Genomic DNA, 17423 nt, shown 5'->3' on the forward strand with positions numbered 1-17423 from the left:
AATTATGTTCACCCTTGCTCTTAATTGAGTAACTTTTGACTTGGAGTAGTTTTTCATTGTACAGTACAGCAAAATAGAATGGAGTTTAAAGGAGTAGTTATTAATTCAGAATTTATAAATAAAACATTTTTCTTTATTTCTTTTTTATTGTGTAAACTTAGTTTAATATCTATAAATACAATTTTCTTGTTCTTGGTTTTGCTCTGTTATTTTCATTTACTATCACCTCAGTTACTATAAACAGACTGATTTTGGCAGCAATAGTATCAAGAGGTAAAAAGTTCTTTATGGAAACTGCTGACCATACACATGTTTTGATGTATGGAGAATTTTAATTTTGGTTTTTAGAATGAATGCCTTGGCTTTAACTTCTGCTTGGTTTTGGGAAACTTAAGTTATTTCAGTGCTTGAACAAAATACACAAGAGGTAAGGGAATGAAGAGAACCATAACCTGATTCTTTCTGCAAAGGTGCTGCTTCTTTAGAGAATTGTACTGAACTTAATTCCAGCTTCAAATATACAAGTAATCATTGTGTATTTGAAACATCTGTATTTTGCTCATGTGTGAGCACATGTGCAGTGTTGTACACCTGTATTACCTGAAGCTGAAGCTCAGTCATAAGACTGTAATACAGTCTTTTATTAACAGTGAGATAAATTATAAGAAACAGTCTTCTCTTGTTTACCAGTATGATGCATTTCTGCCTTTCAGTCAGTAATCAAAAGTTAAGTGCAGCAAACTAGAAATGAGCACTGTTGAGTCAAGTTGTATGATTTTTTTCCCCTGTTAAATCATTGCTTAAGGGCTTCTGGCCCCTAGCTCAGGAATCCTGCCCAAAAATGCCAGATGTATTACACAGTCAAGTATTGCAATGTAAATAGTGTTCTGTGCCATGAGAGCAGGGTGGTCCATCTCCTAGTCAAAAAAGAAAAAAAAAAAAAAAAAGGCAGAAAAGGGGAAAATCCGCATGCTCTGAAATAAACAGTAGTTGTAGTGTTATTTCTGGTTTTGGCTGCACAACCAGTGTTTTGGAGCTGAAAGAACACAGATAAATTAGTGCTTTGGACTAGCAGAGAACTGAAACTGAGATGCTAGAAAGCAAGATGTGTCTTGGCTGAGGGTCTGCGGTGTAGTCAAGCAGGCAATGTAATAAGTAAAATATTAAAGTAAAGGCCATTGCTGACAAGCAAAACTTATTACTTTACCTTATTGTGAGCAGCAATCTCTTGCATGTGGAAGTAGAGTGGACAAAGGATGGGAAGTTGGGAAGGCACAGACATAGGGATCTTCTTGACCTCATGCTGTGACTGGGTATGTTACTGGACCTTCTGAGCATAAACATTGCTGAGCTGTTCTTGTTTTTAATTAAATCCCTTGGCTGTATATTAACAATGACTTACCTTCCAGTGTACTTACCTTATTCAGATGCGGTAGTGGATATAGAAGGTTTATTTGCACATTTTTCTATTTTGTGTATGAACATGCCATTTCATAACATTTAAAATTAGTTGAAAAAAAGATTCCACAAATCTAACCTGAAAGGAAATTGCCAAGGGTGATGCCATAATCAGATTTACGTTTTGGTTATCTGAGAAATCTGTGAACTATCATAGCTTCTTTGGGTGTGTGTAGAGGAGAAGAGGGTTATAGGAACTTACTTGGGTGATAAACCATATTTAAATAGCTTCAGGAATGTAATCCCAGTGCAAATCTTGGTGTAGTCTCCTCAGTGTGATACTAAGTAGAATCATGAGCTTTAGAGACTCAATTAAACATCTCCCTTCCTGCTGACACTAAGCATTAAAAAGAAACCCTTATCCACTACAACTTTATTTTTTTTTTTTTAAGTTACCTTTTCTGTAATGGTAAAAAAAGTACTTAAAGAAGATACTTAATTCAGTTCTTCTGGTGAGTATCTCCTGGGCATTTTTTTTATTTGCGTCTCAACATGGGCCTCATTCTGATTTCATTTAGAGCAATCTTCACTAACTTTTCAAAGGGTTCCCATAGTCAGAAGAGAAGCCCTAGCTGTTTAGAAGCTGATGCTGTTTAAGCAGTAGATATTAGAAAATGTAATATTCTAGTGGAAATTATTAAATTCAAGAAACAAAACCTGAAACATGTTTAGTACGACTTCCAACTGTAGATAAAAGGGAGGAACTTGAGAGAGTTGTGAGCAGGTGTAAATATCTATTAAACTGTTCTTTCTAGAGATTTGGGGAAATAGGATGACCTTTTTCTTCTTTTTTCTGTTTTTTTTTTTTTTTTTTTTTTTTTTTTTTAAATAGGCTACAGTTTCACATGGCTTGCAAAAGAAATCTTTCTCCCTTTTTGTTTCCCACACCAATTGATTTATCATTTTGCTTGCAAGCAGACTTAGAATGTTAGGGCAGGAACACACTCACTTTTTTCTCGTAACTTTTTTGTTGCGGACCGAAACCAGTTGACTTGAATAAATTTTTCTGTGGTCTGAATGAAGCCAGCAACGTGGAAAAATCTTGCCATTCAGAGCCGTCTGAATGTACATTTCAGCCACACAGTAAGCTGTATTGGTAGGCAGTGGACTGCTAAATACAACCATTTTTCGCAGCAGAGAGTTAGACAGGTGATTAGCATAATTAGCACAGAGTAGGCTATACATATGGTAATGTTAAGTGTGTAAATGCCAGCTGCGGTGTAAAATTTATGTCAGGGGTCGACAGGGCTGTGCGAAAGTATTGTGTTACAGCTGCAGGTCAAAGCCTCCATTGCTTTAGCCCCTTTTCTCTTGTCGGTGAATGCGCTAAACAGAAGAGAAAGACAGAAATATAACAGATAAGGCTTTGATTGAACAGCCTGGTTCTGTGCAAGAGGGACTTCTCTTAAACCACGCGCCCCCCCAAACTCCCCCAAAACTACACATGCAAAACAAAAGTCCCTCTCTTTCATTATAGATTTTATTTTGCATCATGCTAGCTATAAAAGTGTTGCAGTCTTTGAGTGATGTCATTACGATGGGATGAGGAGAATCTTGCTGGGGGGGAGGTGGGGGAAGTACAAGGTGGGTAATTATGCTTTAAAGAGCAAAAACAAACAAAAAACCCCTTTAATTCACCTTCTCCTTTCTTCAATCCAACCCTATTTTTATTTTTTTAATGTCTCTGTTACTTACTGCACTTAGGGGGGTAGGAATTAAATAGTCTTGAAGGTGACAGCATTAAATGTAATAAAATCTCAACAGTGCAACAATCTTGGAGCTGCATGACTGGTTTTAAACTAAGTGCCAGAAGTTCCTCTGTGGTTTTTGTGTGTGGGTTGCTACACTTATTCCCCAGGTTCCTCCCACCTCCTAAACCACTAAATTCTTTATAAATTAAAAATGACTTATACAGGTTTCTTGTTTTAAAGGAACGCAGCGTTGAAGGGTACACATCTTTTTAAGCATTTGAGGGGGAAATCGGTAAATCTTTTTGTTGCTGTAAACTGTTCATTCATATATTTCACTTGCAATTTCCTCCTTCCCCCCACCCCCCCGCTTTTGTATTTTTTTGTAGCCGGCTATAAGGAGTGGTGGTGTTGACAGAATATAGTTCACACCACACTGACCTTGTGATGAAACTTCCTCACAGCCGCAGGGGGTCCTTATGAATCGGCCCCTAATCCAGCTAATCCCGCTCGCAACAAAATCGTGAAAGTGGCTCCCAGCGATGTGTGTTTCCCTGCGCAGATGCCGCGGGAAGGAGCGGCGTTGGGAACGCACCAGCCCCTCGGGGCCGGGGCGGCCTTTTGTGCGGGGGCCGGAGGGTGCCCCTGGGGCAGGGCTGAGGCTGGCGGCGGGGTCGGCTCCTGGCAGGGCTTCAGGTGGGACCCCGCCGTGTGCCCCCACGGGACTGCCGGCTCCACTCGGCCTCCTCCCGCCCCAGACCTTGGAGCTGCCGCTCAAGGTCCAGAGGGAGCGCGGACCTCCGCACTGGGGTCTGCAGTAAAAAACCACCAGCACGGTCACAGTGGCCCAAAGCAGAAAATAAAAGCCGTGCTGATGGGTGTGCTTGGCCATTTGTTTGGCTTTTTTTCCAGGCCTTTCCTGCTTCAGCATAAACCTGGCCATATGGTCGCACGCTCAGCGTGTCTGACGGGAATCTCTGAGTGCATCCCTCAAAGTGGGACGCGCTGTGTCCTGCTCGGTGTCAATGGCCAGCGAGCGATGAAAAATGGGCCTCCTGACAGATGCAGCGCGGCCTCGGGAGCTGGTGGCCAGTAAGAAATATCGAGGTGGGGGAAGCTGTGACAGGCAGCAGGTTCGGTGCTGGGGGGAGCGCTGACCTGACCTGATTGTGTCCAACAGTGAGAGCAGTTCTGCTTCAGTGCAAAGCCATTCAGAAGGAAGCTGCTTAGGCAACAACAGATGGTACAGCGAGCAGCTGGTAAGGAAAACTTGAAAGGAGCTGTACCCTGTGTCGTAACGTGTTCATTCCTTTCATTTTTCTATGTTAATTTTGCCATCTCCTAAAAGTGCTATTTAGGAAGTGATATCCTCTAGGAGGTTCTGGATGCTGTTTGCATCTGTTTGCATTGCTGTTTGCTGTTCCTTTAAAAAGATTGCATTCAAATTTGTGCTACTCCGTGTACAGATGAAATTTGTGCTATCCCAGGAGTACAGATGAAAAGACCTAAAAATGCTGTTTTTAACCGCACAGGAAAACAATTACATATTTGAGGAAAGGGCACAGAGAGGTTAAATGAAAAGTTTGGCCTAGAGGAAAGCTGACTGCTGTGGAACAACACAGCAAATTGTTTGTAACATATTACCCAGCAGAAGTTCTTATTCAACCTAAAGTAACTTAAAGAAATTATATTCAGCTGTTTTGAAATTCTTAGCTTTAGACCTTGTAGCCCTTTACATACCCTTCCCAGCAGCACTTCTCTCAACTTTGCCTCTTTCGTGTACAATTGAGGATTTTTCTTGTTATGAAGCATGCTTGGCTGTTGTCTTAAATTACTGAACAATAAAAATTCAGCTTGCTCCTCATGGGAGGAGGTATATACCATTATGTGACCATAAACTGTTGGGAGAATTGCAATAATCTGTATTAGCTGCTGAAGGCAGTCTCCTTGATATCTAGGAAAAAGCAGAGTCTGAGACCCTTTTGCTACTATTCCTTTGCTACTTGAGCCAGAAAATTCAGTGATTGGGCTTCTCCACTAAAAGCTATGATTTAATTGTGATGTGAAGGGACCATGTCTTTGGAAGGAAGTATAGTTTGCTCTCCATGCCCATTCATTCCTCAGTTTCTTTGCTGGGTTGGTCAACAAGGATGCCTGTTGTGACAGTGCTGTTTTATAATGTGGACACCTGCCCCGTAGGAAATGGGCTGAGACCACCAACTCATTTCACATAAGTTAGCAAACAGCTGTCAGATGGTAAACAACTTGTGGTCACTATTGTTCCTGGCTGGATTAGGAATGGTGACCCAGAGGTGAACAGCTCATATCCTGTTACCAAGGACATGTGTCGCAGCTCAGTAAGCAGCCACTGCATTTTATGTTTAATTGAAAAGTTTGAACTGTGATGTACCAGTTTTGTACATTATTGTATATTTCAAAGCTCATTGCATATTGGCTGTGCTTTTTTTTTTTTTCTTAAGTTTGTACTGTCTAATTTGTTCATTCTGGTGTGCTGGTTTTTTTCCCTGTACTTTTCCACTCTCTCTGCCTAGATGGACGCCAATCAAGAAATCAAAATATCTCTTTTTCTTTAGCAATCTATCTGTTGTACCCAATCAAAAAGGATATTTTTCTGCCTATAGGCAATACAGATGTTTACATGCAAAACTGGATTTTTAGAAAGAAAAGGTTTTAGTTCCTAAAATTGCAGGGAAGGTTTCCCACTACAAGCAGCGGCAGCTGTTGTTGGGCTGTCTTCCTGAGTATGCAGACAGCTTTGTGTCCTTGTCACAGCTCTAAACTTTATCACACTGTGATAGAATGAAAAGGCAACTTTGATGTGTGTTTTTATTTTTGCTATTCATAATCGTGTCAGTGTTAATGAAATTTGTAGCAGCAACACTGGAGCCATCCCCAGCATGTGTAAGGATTGACTTAACTCATATCATATGATGTCTTGAGAGATAAAAAGCAGCCTTTTGAAGTGCTTTGTTGGGTGGTTTTTTGTTAGCTTTTTTTTTTTTTTGCATTTGTAGGTTTTTATCTCTGCCACTTCTCACCTCCCCTCTGCCCCCCCACTTTTTTAAAGTAAAAATGAAGAGCCTGGTGTTATCTTATTCTCAGTGTGATAGAACTGGTTTATATGGTCATACTGCTTTTACATAATCCTAAAGTCTTTGGCACTAAAGAGATATTGATACCGATTATATCTTCTCATTGGGATGTGATGATGTTCTAGACGGTGTCCTTTTGTTGGACAGCAAAACTGGGGAGAGGGATGAGAGCAGAGTGTCTATCTGTGTGTTGGGAAGGGAGGTGGTGGGGTGCAGGCTCTTTTAACCTGGGTAGGCACAACAGCTGTTCCATGTGTGCTATACAGATGAAGAAATGTGTATTCAGTGAATGCTGTGCAAGAAAACCTAGACAGACACAGCATGCAATTTCTGACTGCCTGTAGGGCAGTGCTCACAGAGATCATGTCTAGCTACATGATTAATATGATATTTTTTTATTGAGCTGCTGCACAGCCCACTGAATGACCATGTAATCTCTTTAAGACGCTGATTGTTAACCACTGTGTTCTAGCTCTTGTAAGCTCACTATTTCTCAAGAGATTTTATTTGGTAGCTCAGTTTCATTCACTTTCTGTGAAGTCTTTACTTTTGCATTATGTTTTTATAATGTAATCCTGATGGATTTATGACAGCCATCCTTAGCATCATTAGATACATCATTAGATGTATCAGTATCTCAGAGTAGTTAATACATTCAGAGATCAACCATATAAACCAATAGCAAATGTGGCTCTACAAGCAGAAGACATTTTAAAAGTTGAAAGAAGTGGACATTCCAACCAATCCCATTTCTGCTACCAACTAAACTTGGACTTCCAGAAGGTGTTTTGCCCTTTCTCCCAGTAAATGGTTTTGCCTGTCAGGCCTAAAGAATGATAATTCTGAGGAAGGTGCTGTCTTCCCTGCTCTTCTGTCAGGATGCTGACTAAAACTGTCTGTGCGCAGAAAAACTATATTCTGTTGCTGACAAAGAGCAGCACCAGACAAGCTCAAACATCTGAGAGAACATGAAGACAGAACTCCCTACAGAGCAACAGGAAGCTTTAAATCAAAAGGCCATTATTTTTCTGTGCCCAGTAAGAGACAGGATAGTCTTCATATCTGCTGTAGAACTTCAACTCTTTATATCAGTTTCTTTATAGGAGGTTTCAACCCTTTGTGAATAGTATTTGGCTGCTGTGTTTTTTTCTCATGAGGTCTGTGTTCTTTATCAGTAAAAACAGAGATTGTCACTGGTACCCTTAGGAGCTGCTTTCTACCCTGTGGCATATGTGACTGATTGTGACCATGGTACCCAGTTAGGATGGGGGAGCAGAACTGTGTCTCGCTGTTCTTATGCATGTACCACTGTGATAGACTGAAACTAGCTTCATTGCTAAGTGTTTGAGTAGCACCTGTACACACGTGTTACAGAGATGCACATGGGAACACCATTCCATGAGGAAGTGGAGTAGAAGAAAGCCCATAATGGCAGTCAAAGCTGAGGGAGATGGGCTGTGCAGGGTGTCAGGGAGAGAGGTATGAAGTCCCTTTCAGGTTCCCATCCTGGCAGAGAGAGGGTGCTGAAGGGTGAGAAGGCAAGGTGGAGGCAGGATGTCTGTTCTCTAGCATCTTTCTCTGTACACTGCTGCTTTTTGGGTTGGTTGGTGAAGGCTGAGACCCAGGTGAACATGTTGGAATATTATTCAGTCTTTGTATGTGATTACTGGGTTGTAAGGGGTTTTTATTTCCTATACCTTCTGCTCTAGTGATTACAAATATTGCAAGGGTTCCCTGCCTTGGCTGTATCCATAAAATAAGCGCTGCAAGGGATACTTATCCATATGCCTGATTTATCAAAAATGTCAGCATCTTTCAAAGACATAAAACAAAAACATTGCTTGTGTGAGATGTCCATGATTATTAGAGGCATGATTCTGTTGCTTTGAGTTTTCACTGGCACGAGGTTGCTGAATTGCTCTAATGCTACACATTTATAGTCCTGACAAAAAATTAAAAAGGTGGTGTTGCTCAAACGAAGCAGAACTGTGTCTTGCCCCTCAGGTGCTCAAATGGAAACACCTTGAGGCCCATAATCTTCAAAAGGGAGGTTCTCCAGAAAATTGTTTGTGTACCTAAAATTTGTCTGAGAATTTAGGCTCCAAAACTAGTATGTATTTGTGGGAAACCTGACTGGTTTCTCAAAGTCTGTCCTCCACATTGGTAGGCGAACATTTTTATCGCAAATGTTTCTCTTGGGAATGTTCTTTTTTAGAGAGAGCTTGCTGTCTAAGCTACTGGTTGTGTGGTAGTGCACAAGGTAACTATTGAGTGGTTAATAGAGGTAGTGTTCACATCCAAGAAAAATAAAGAAACCTCTAGCTATGTGATGCAATTCCAGTAACCTGAAATGAAACATTGTAAGACACTCTGAAAAATAAGTATTTAATGCCTTCAGAGCCACTGGACAGTAAATTAATAAGCAGTGACTTCTGGCTATTCCTAATGGCTTGTTCTAGCATTGATCTCTAAGTGTGAGAGAGGTCAAATTTACTCCTCAGGCTACTTGGTATGGAAGGGACTGCAGTGATGGATTCCAGACTTCTTTGTAAACATGTTAATATAATGCCATGTAAATTTTCACTTTGGCTGTGAGAAAGGTGTAGATAAGACTGACATTCTCAGTGGAATGAGCACATGAGCTGAATGACACAGGAACTTCAAAATGGATACTAAGTCAGTGGAAGGAAATGTGTCAAAAATTGTGCCAATGAAAAAAATCACTGTCTAATTGTTACCTCATTGAAGGGTGTATCAGTGTTATGTACCAGTCTTAGTGCAAATTACCTTGTCCAGCTTCTGTTCCAGTTGTTGGGGAGGCTCAGGAGGAGCAGCAGCTTGTTTCATGGTGTGGGATGCTGACTTGCTCAAGGCTCATCTGGATTGTTCTGGCAAAGAGCTAAGAGGGAAGACTGTGGATATCAGAGAGGATGGGGAGGAGGAAGACTCTTTTCTCTGAAAAAAAACAGCTTTTTAACAATAACTAACCCTCAGCAGTAGAGATGCTGTCAGTTACACTGTTTCATGATGGGCCTTCAAATACATCCTTGAGAATTAGAAACAGATACATAAATGTGAAATAATGCCAGGACATTGGTGTTGCTACTTTGCTGGGGTTTTTTTCCCCCTAAAAAAAAAAATTGTAACTAAGTCAAACAGATGGCGTGGTATCTCATTTTTCATGGGCAGAAACCCATGACACTGCTGGAAGGGTAGTGTACAAGCCACTGCACTGTCTTATCACCAGTCATGAGACTCTGCATTGACCTGCTACTTAAATAATCTTTTGATTACGGGAATTCTTGCCGCTAACTCAACCACCTACGTAACTAATCATAAGGAATCACGTAATAAAAGACTAGAATGCCGTCAAGTGGCTTTTGGTATATCAAAAAAGGACAGTGATATGTAGATTTTTTCATCAGAATATTAAAGTGAGATGGTTTTGTCTGTCTTTGATATAGAATTGGAAGTATGTATGCCATACATAAAATTTCTGTTAGTAGCATTTTGAGTGTAAAATGTTGCTGTTACCAAGCAGAAGAAAACAGAGTCCATAAAGGAAAACCACAAAACACCAGCATTTTGTTCATTGATCATATTTTCCATTATATTGTTTGTCCTGTGGTGTGGAAATGCTATCATGACTGCAATTGCCATTTTTTTTTTTTTTTGTTTTACAAGTGTAAGGAATGAATTCCTGCAGAATGCGTGAGTCTTGCAGGTAATAGATATATCCAGCACAGTGGCTTTAGTACATTTCTGTGACATTTTTAGTCATTTCTCTCCTAAGTTTTTGCACTACTTGTGGGTAAATGGTGGGAGGGGAGGAAACATGAGCAACAAGAGGCTTGATTTTAAAATAATACCCATTCAGCTAATTGTGCTGATTGTGTAGGTAGAAGATATGTGAGTATGGCTCACACTGATATTTACAAACTTTTAATTGAAATAAATTGAAGCATAACTGGTAAAAACTTCCTCCTTTTTTTTGTTTTTTTTTCCTTCCCTTTTGCTCTCTTTTACTCCTAATATGTTGAAAGACCACTGATGTGTTCACTTGCTTCTGGTCTGTCCATATGTTTTAACGTAACCTGGTTTTGCAGATGAAAATTCTGTCAATGTACACATGTGATTTTTTTTTTTTTTGTGCCTGACTGTTACATTGTATAAAATATTTGCAATATTTGGAGCTACTTTTACTATGTTTGGCAGAAGAAATGTAGATAATGGACCCATCAAAGGAATAGTTAAATGGTGAAATGCCTTAAGAAAAATATGAAGCAGATCTGCTGATGGGTTCTGGAATCAGTGCCCAGCTTCTTGGGTGGTTTTGCTACTCCTGGTTGAAAGTTAGAAAGGGAAAAAACAGCTTCTGTTCTGATGACTGACTTGCATGATGCAATTTTGATTAGCTATATCTGCCTTGTTCAGTGAAGTTAACATTGTTTGACAGGACCTTGATTAGGAAGCGATCATCTCTGTTGATAGTAAACAGTCGGTCACTTTTAGCAGAGGTGGGAATGATGCCCTTTGTCTTGCATGAAGTATGATTTGTTGGTTCAAGTTCTGGTTAAATTCAGAAGGAAAGTGTGGGTGGAATGGAAGAGAATACAGTACCAGGAGTAGAAGTTTATGGCAGACTCCCCAGTCCTCTTAACATTGGGGCTTTATTGTCTTGACTGGCTTTGAGAGACAAAAGAGGGAGAGTCACTTTGTCTTTGAAGCACTTGCAGTGTAAAGGGTTATGAAAGAAGGGTCTGGTTACAAGACATACAGATTAGGATAACTCTGCTCCCTTATTTCTCATATTCCTGTAAAATGAACTAAAAATCCTAGTGTGAAGGACTACTGATTGCTGCAGTTCCGTGGAAAGACAGCAGTGAGCATAAACCTGGGGCTGATGAATGAAAGTATTCTTAGAGTTTTAATCTTGATAAGAATTAGCAATAGCATTTTGTTACCATGCAAATGCAGTCTCAATGATAGTATGTCCTCTCACTGTAATAAGAGTGATGTTAAAAAGTTCTAAAGGGACTCTAGGTAAAAGGTTGTACTTTGATTTGTTTTGTTTTGTTTTGCATACTGTGAGCTAGTCTCTGTTCCGTGGTATAAAGGAGGTAATCCCATATGTGACAGGCTGAAAAAAAATTGGGTGTGTTGTGGAAACACTTATTTCTTCAAAGAATCCTTGAACAAGAAATTAAGCAATGCTTCATGCCAGAATGTCTGTATGGTTTAATTGTTGAGGGTCTCATTCTGACAGTTTTATGCATGCAGGGGCCCAGCTTCTTGCCTGGTGGTCGTTTTAGCCCCAGGGGTGTTACGGGTGGGTTGAGGGCCCAAGTGATTGAAAAAGTATGTCCCTGTTCAGGCTCAGGAATCTCATCTCCCACTCTGCCAACTGGTTATGGATCAGTCTTCTGCTATATGACCTAGGAAGAAATAAATATGTGTGCTTAATTTCTGTTCACACTGTTGCGAGCTAAACTTTGGCAGTAATTCAGATCACCAGTGTCAAGCTTACTAGGACTGAGAAAAATGGAACAAATTAGACCAGATCTGTAGCTTGGATTTACATTCTTGTCCTCCTCATCTGGATGTGGTCTTGATTCAGCTAATAGGCTGAATTAATTGACATTGCCTCCCACATGCATTGGCTAGAGAGACTACAGGGGAGGTTATATGAAGTATATGAACTCTAGCTGGCTGGGGTTTTTGTGGAAGGGAAGACAGTTTTCCATTCTTATGCAATGTTTTCTGGCGAGGCAAATTGTGTATAGCTCCCTCTAGAGCCTGTTGACTCTGCCGTCTCCCTCTGCCTCTTTTTTTTTTTCTTTTTCTTTTTTGCCCCACCATGTTTTAATATGGAGCACACTGTTCAGCTCGTGTGGGTTTAGAAACAGATGTTGTTGCACATGAGCAATCTCCTGCATCACAGCCAGGTACTGGGCCACTGGGGTAAATTAGACAGACCTTTCTGCTACACTCAAATTGCATCTCTTTATATGAACCTGCATTTTTTTCTTTTTTTATTTAAGGGTGAAAGAAATACTTCTGCTCACTTATGTTTTCCCTCCCCCCCCCTTTTTTTTATACCAAAGAGAAACATTTGCCTTCTATCGTTGCCAAATTATTTAGTAGACGAGTGTAAATTAAAGCCATTCTCTTGAAATGTGCTTTTGGAGCAGACTACATACAAGTAGAAGAAATTGTAACATAGTATTTCTTCTGGTCTGCCCGGTATAGTTTTTCCTTTTTTCTTCCTCTTCTTTAATTTTTATACTTGGGATATTGGTTATAATATAGAAAAAACAGGGACTCCAGTTTATGCATCGGTGTTTCAGTACAGTAGCAGTAAAGGTATTGTAATGAGAAATGTGGGGTTTTTTTCGGAGATACTAAAAGTTGTTCTTAGTTTGAGAGTTACACAGCGATCAGTTTGAGAAAGAATAGGCCCTGCACACAGTGAGGGTTTTCTGACTAGAGAGTGTTCATCAAGAGAATGTAGAATAAGCAGGTACTGGCTAATATGAAGTCCTTAATATTTATCCATCAGTTGGTGGACGAGTGAGTCAGGAGTTAAATTACACACGGCAGAAGATTGGAGAAGAGGCCATGTTCAACCCCCAGCTCATGATCCAGACTCCACAGGAAGATGGTGCTAATGTACTAACAACAGAAGCACTCCGACAGCACCTTGAGTCTGCGCTTCAGGCCAGCAGAGTACATGTCTATATGTACAACAGGTGAGGGGAAAATCAAAAGTTTTCTTGATCATATACAGTAGCTGAAAAATGGATGCGTGCTTTCCTCAATGTATTTTCAAATGGTTAGCACTTCTGAGACTTTCCCTTGGGGCTGTGTTTTGATTTGAGTGTCACTGGTTTCTGATAGCTTGACACTGTGGCGTGATAGCTGTGATAAACTGGCATTTAACAAGTAATATGGGGGAAGTGGTGCTATGTGAGACATGCCACAGCATGCAGCATTTCTTTAGGTAAAGATATAATGTCTGTGATCTTAAACCTAGAACCTTATGGATAGGATTCATAGCACTGAAAATCCTTCCATACTAGAGTTGAATTCACTTGCTAATGTCATAATGAGGTACACAATGGCTGTAAACAGTGGCAGAGGCTAGTGTTCTTCCAATAGTTTGGCTGTAAAGGGAAATGCCTATCTGTTGGAAATGTCAGCAGGTGGAATAGGAGCTGTTTAATAACATAGAGAACAGACTGTGCCTTCAAGAGTGTCTGTGGCCCCATACTGATGGTTGGCAGTTGTGTGTTGTCCAACAGAAAAATAACGGTGCACCTTGGGACATCAGGAAGGTACCGGCACAGGGCTAGGATGTCTCCCTGAAAAATGGTTCTGCCAGAGTTACTACTTGGACAGTATTTGCCTAGGAGTCCTGCCTGTGAGGCACAAAGCTCCCTCTCTTTCAGCAGATCTTTTCAGCACACCCAGCTGGTTCCTCCATGAGCTACTGCTAAGGCTCCAGTTTTCTTTTACGCAGCTCCTGCCCTGTCTAAGTCATTAGAAGCCATGGTAGTGGAAGTTGTAATACAGCTGAAATAGGAAGGCAGGAATCTTAATGGTTTATTTTCCTCTGCCTGTCTTGGTCCACTGATTATATTTGAGTCCTCTGAGCTGGAGGTGGCTTTTCTCTTACTGGTGTCACCATGTGATACCTTAAGTCACAAGTAGTCTCATATAAATGAGACTGACAAAAATATAAAGTGTATTTTTGTCCCATTAACATGTGCTGACTAGCCTGTGTGTACTAAAGCACTTCCCTTATTTTCAATGAGTTATACAGAGAATATGGAAACAACTGAAATAAAGAAAGGATTTTTTTTTTGTGAGGTCCAATATATCTATTTTTAATAATGTTTGACTTACTCAATGATTTGCTGCTTGAGGCCAGTGTGTGTATATGAGTCACAGCTTTAAATGTCTGTTTCATTTTCAAAATTACTTCTCAGTAATTGTGCAAGAAGAAAATATTTGTCCTTCATATTTCTTACAGACAGTGGAAATTGGAACATTTGTGTTACAAATCAGGAGAACTCATCACAGAAGCAGGTTACATGGACCAGGTATGTGTAGCAGGCATTTAATTACAAAGTTTGTGTATTTTCATGATTCAGCTTGTGCTGCATTGATTATATTCTCATGTGACTATGTTTTTCCTCTTTTTATTTTGACAGATCATAGAATATCTTTATCCTTGCTTAATTATCACTCCTTTGGACTGCTTCTGGGAGGGAGCAAAGCTACAGTCAGGAACTGCCTATCTATTGTAAGGATGTTTTTTCATAACTTTCTGATCTGAATGTTTTAAATTGTATAACTGTACAGTGTTTGTTTCATTTCCATTGTTTATTCATATTCTGATTTAACAGGAAAAATAAAATATGAAGTGTAGGTATCTGCATTAAAAATACTCATGGATTTTTTTTTTTCATTTAACACAAGGTTTACCTATTTCTGTGAGATTATTTGTAAACCTCAATTTAAATCCCCTATTATTTTTCCTGTGTTGCTGGCATGTGAATTAAAATGTAAATTCTGAGTTGGAGCTTTAAGAATTTTATGCTTTGCCTTTTTTTTATCCCCGGAACAAAGTTGTTTCTGGTGGATTTTTTTACCCCATAAAATACCAAAACATTGGTTGGCTGGGAATTTTAGACCTAAGAAAATGTCTTGGGTTAATTCCCAAGTCTTCCTGAGGAATAAAGAACAAATCCTTTGCTTCAGAGACCATTAAAGAAACCATATAGTATCTTTTATGGATGGTTTCTCACAGTTTACGAGTGTGATATTAGATGCCCTGAGTTCTTTAAAGAGTTAATTGTTAATCTGTGCAGGCATTTTCTGTTAATTATGCAAGAGTTAGCATTTGAGTTATTGTTTCTGTCCTGGTTTGCATGTCTCTGCAAAAGCAATTTGCAATGGCCATCTCCTAACCTTTAGTGTACAGTTTTAGATGGGGAAATAAGGGGGTTTGTGTTTTCTGGTTGGGAGATTCAGAATAATGACTTAAGCCTGGTTAAGCAGATACAGTGTGGTTTGAACCACAGAATAAGGCAGTCAAAAGCCTTTCTGGTCTGTCAACATCACAAATTCAGAAGTGGGGGGTGGGAGACGTGACAGTGATAGTGGTGACAGCCATGGTAGCAGGAAGGCTTGATGGTTGATAGTCAAGCTGCCAGGGCATTTGAAGGAGCACAGTATTGTTACAGATAAACAAAGATCAGTTATATTGATTGATTACATTTGCAAGATGATTATTAGACTAGCAAGAAGTAATCTGATACTATGAGAAAGGCTTTCTTTCCTCAGCCCCCTCTCTTCTGCCCCTTTCCCCTCCCCCCTAATTCTTTGAAGCAGCAGTTGGCTGCTTTTTTGTTATTTAGGTTCTTGATAATTTGTTTTGCCTTGTTTGTAAGTGAAAGTATTTTTAACCAGTTTTACAAGATAGCTTTGTAAGAACCAAGTATTTTTTGTTCAAATTACAACTGGGCTTCAAGAAAAGTACATAAACAAATCTCATTAAAGCATGCCTTACATTTTATGAAACAGCTTTACCAGAAAAGGTTTTAACTTGTAGCAGAAAATAACTCAGTTATTTGTTCAAACATGAATTTTAAAGTATGTTTATTTCAGAACTTTTGTCTTCTTTCTATGTGTCTTTTTCTCCTGGTTGCTCTTGCAGAGGGAAGCCTCCTTTGCAGTGGATCAACTTTGACCCCTTAGAATTCTTGGAAGAGTTAAAGAAAATAAACTACCAAGTGGAGAGCTGGGAAGAAATGCTGAATAAAGCGGAGGTTGGTCATGGTTATATGGATCGACCCTGCCTGAATCCTGCTGATCCCGATTGCCCAATCACAGCTCCCAATAAAAATTCCACCAAAGTAAGTTTGCTTGTCCTTGTGCATGTCTTTTCAAGGGAGGCTGGGGGGTGGGGAATGTTGGGGGGGAAGGTCAAACAGACTAGAAGAAAGTACCATTTTCTTCCAAGCTGTATATAGCTTGTGTTCTTGCATGATGTCATTTTTCTGTTCCTGTTAACCACTGTTAGCTCACTGTCATGGATTTTGCCTCGTTGTGTGATGCAATGCTTAATCCTCTACATTTAGAATGAAAGTACAGTTGTCAGCTGTTGCTGTGGCACTGCAGTGATGTGGCATTTCTGCAGACTGGTGCCTCAGACAGACAATAGCCACTGCTGGAACACAGCTGCTGCTGCTGCACCCCCATGCCAGGCAGAAAGCCTTTCCTCAAGTAGCACAAGTTTTGTTGATTTTTGGTGATGAATTAGAAGTCATAAGCCTCAAATTTATGTATCCCTTCATCAGTCACATCAGACTTTGGAGGAATTGCCATTTGGTCAACAAGGTGATTTCTTAGCTTGATTTGTTGAATGCCTTTCTTCTAGTAGACTACCCAGATGGTCTTTAAAATCCATGATTCTAGTTCACTGGATGCTGAATTAAGGTATGAATTTATAGAGTTATGAAACCTGTTAACTGTTTCTTTATAACTTTTTCTAGCCTCTTGATGTAGCCCTTGTTTTGAGTGGTGGATGCTATGGACTATCAAGAAAATACATGCATTGGCAGGAGGAGCTGATTATAGGTGGTACAGTCAAGAACAGTTCTGGTAAACTTGTCAGGTAAAAAAAAAAATATTTAAAGAAAATGTCAGTTTTAATTTGTTAGGATTCATTTTTTGGGACACAGTAGGAGGATGTTGCAAACTCTATTGCCCTTCACATGTGTTATAAATTTCGCTTCAGGGTGACACATCTCAAGAGAGCAGAATTTAAAAGAATGCTTTGGCTGTTGTTTAAATATAAGGTGGGGTCATCATTTCCTGCTTCTCATTTCAGAATGATGGTGTATGTCAGTCAGAAAGAAACCTTTTTACTGGAAGCTTTTTTGTTTAGAATGTATGTATAAAGCATTGAACAGCGTGTAAAGCACTGAACACCTTTGATCACATTTTGAAATTTGATCAAAGGGAAAAGGAAGGAAAATACTGCGAGTAATGTACTAACTCATTTGATTTCTCTCAGAATTCCAAAATATCCACTGAGTGTTTTATTCAAGGTCAATACAGAGAATAGTCTATTTTCATGTCCCTGTATTGTTAATAC

The 17423-nt window shown here is 39.7% G+C and overlaps 1 protein-coding gene across 1 annotated transcript in view; it reads left to right on the forward strand.

The window, feature by feature from the left end:
- The window catches only part of PTCH1 (patched 1), a 68008-nt gene that overhangs the window by 11452 nt on the left and 39133 nt on the right, over positions 1 to 17423 (forward strand). Inside the window, exons 3-7 of the mRNA XM_059873770.1 lie at positions 12819 to 13008; positions 14292 to 14361; positions 14473 to 14564; positions 15981 to 16179; positions 16819 to 16940. Coding sequence (XP_059729753.1) covers positions 12819 to 13008; positions 14292 to 14361; positions 14473 to 14564; positions 15981 to 16179; positions 16819 to 16940 — 673 coding nt within the window. The remainder of the gene's footprint in view (positions 1 to 12818; positions 13009 to 14291; positions 14362 to 14472; positions 14565 to 15980; positions 16180 to 16818; positions 16941 to 17423) is intronic.

Source organism: Haemorhous mexicanus, chromosome Z (genome assembly GCF_027477595.1).
Source record: "Haemorhous mexicanus isolate bHaeMex1 chromosome Z, bHaeMex1.pri, whole genome shotgun sequence".
In the NCBI taxonomy this organism is placed as follows: domain Eukaryota; kingdom Metazoa; phylum Chordata; class Aves; order Passeriformes; family Fringillidae; genus Haemorhous; species Haemorhous mexicanus.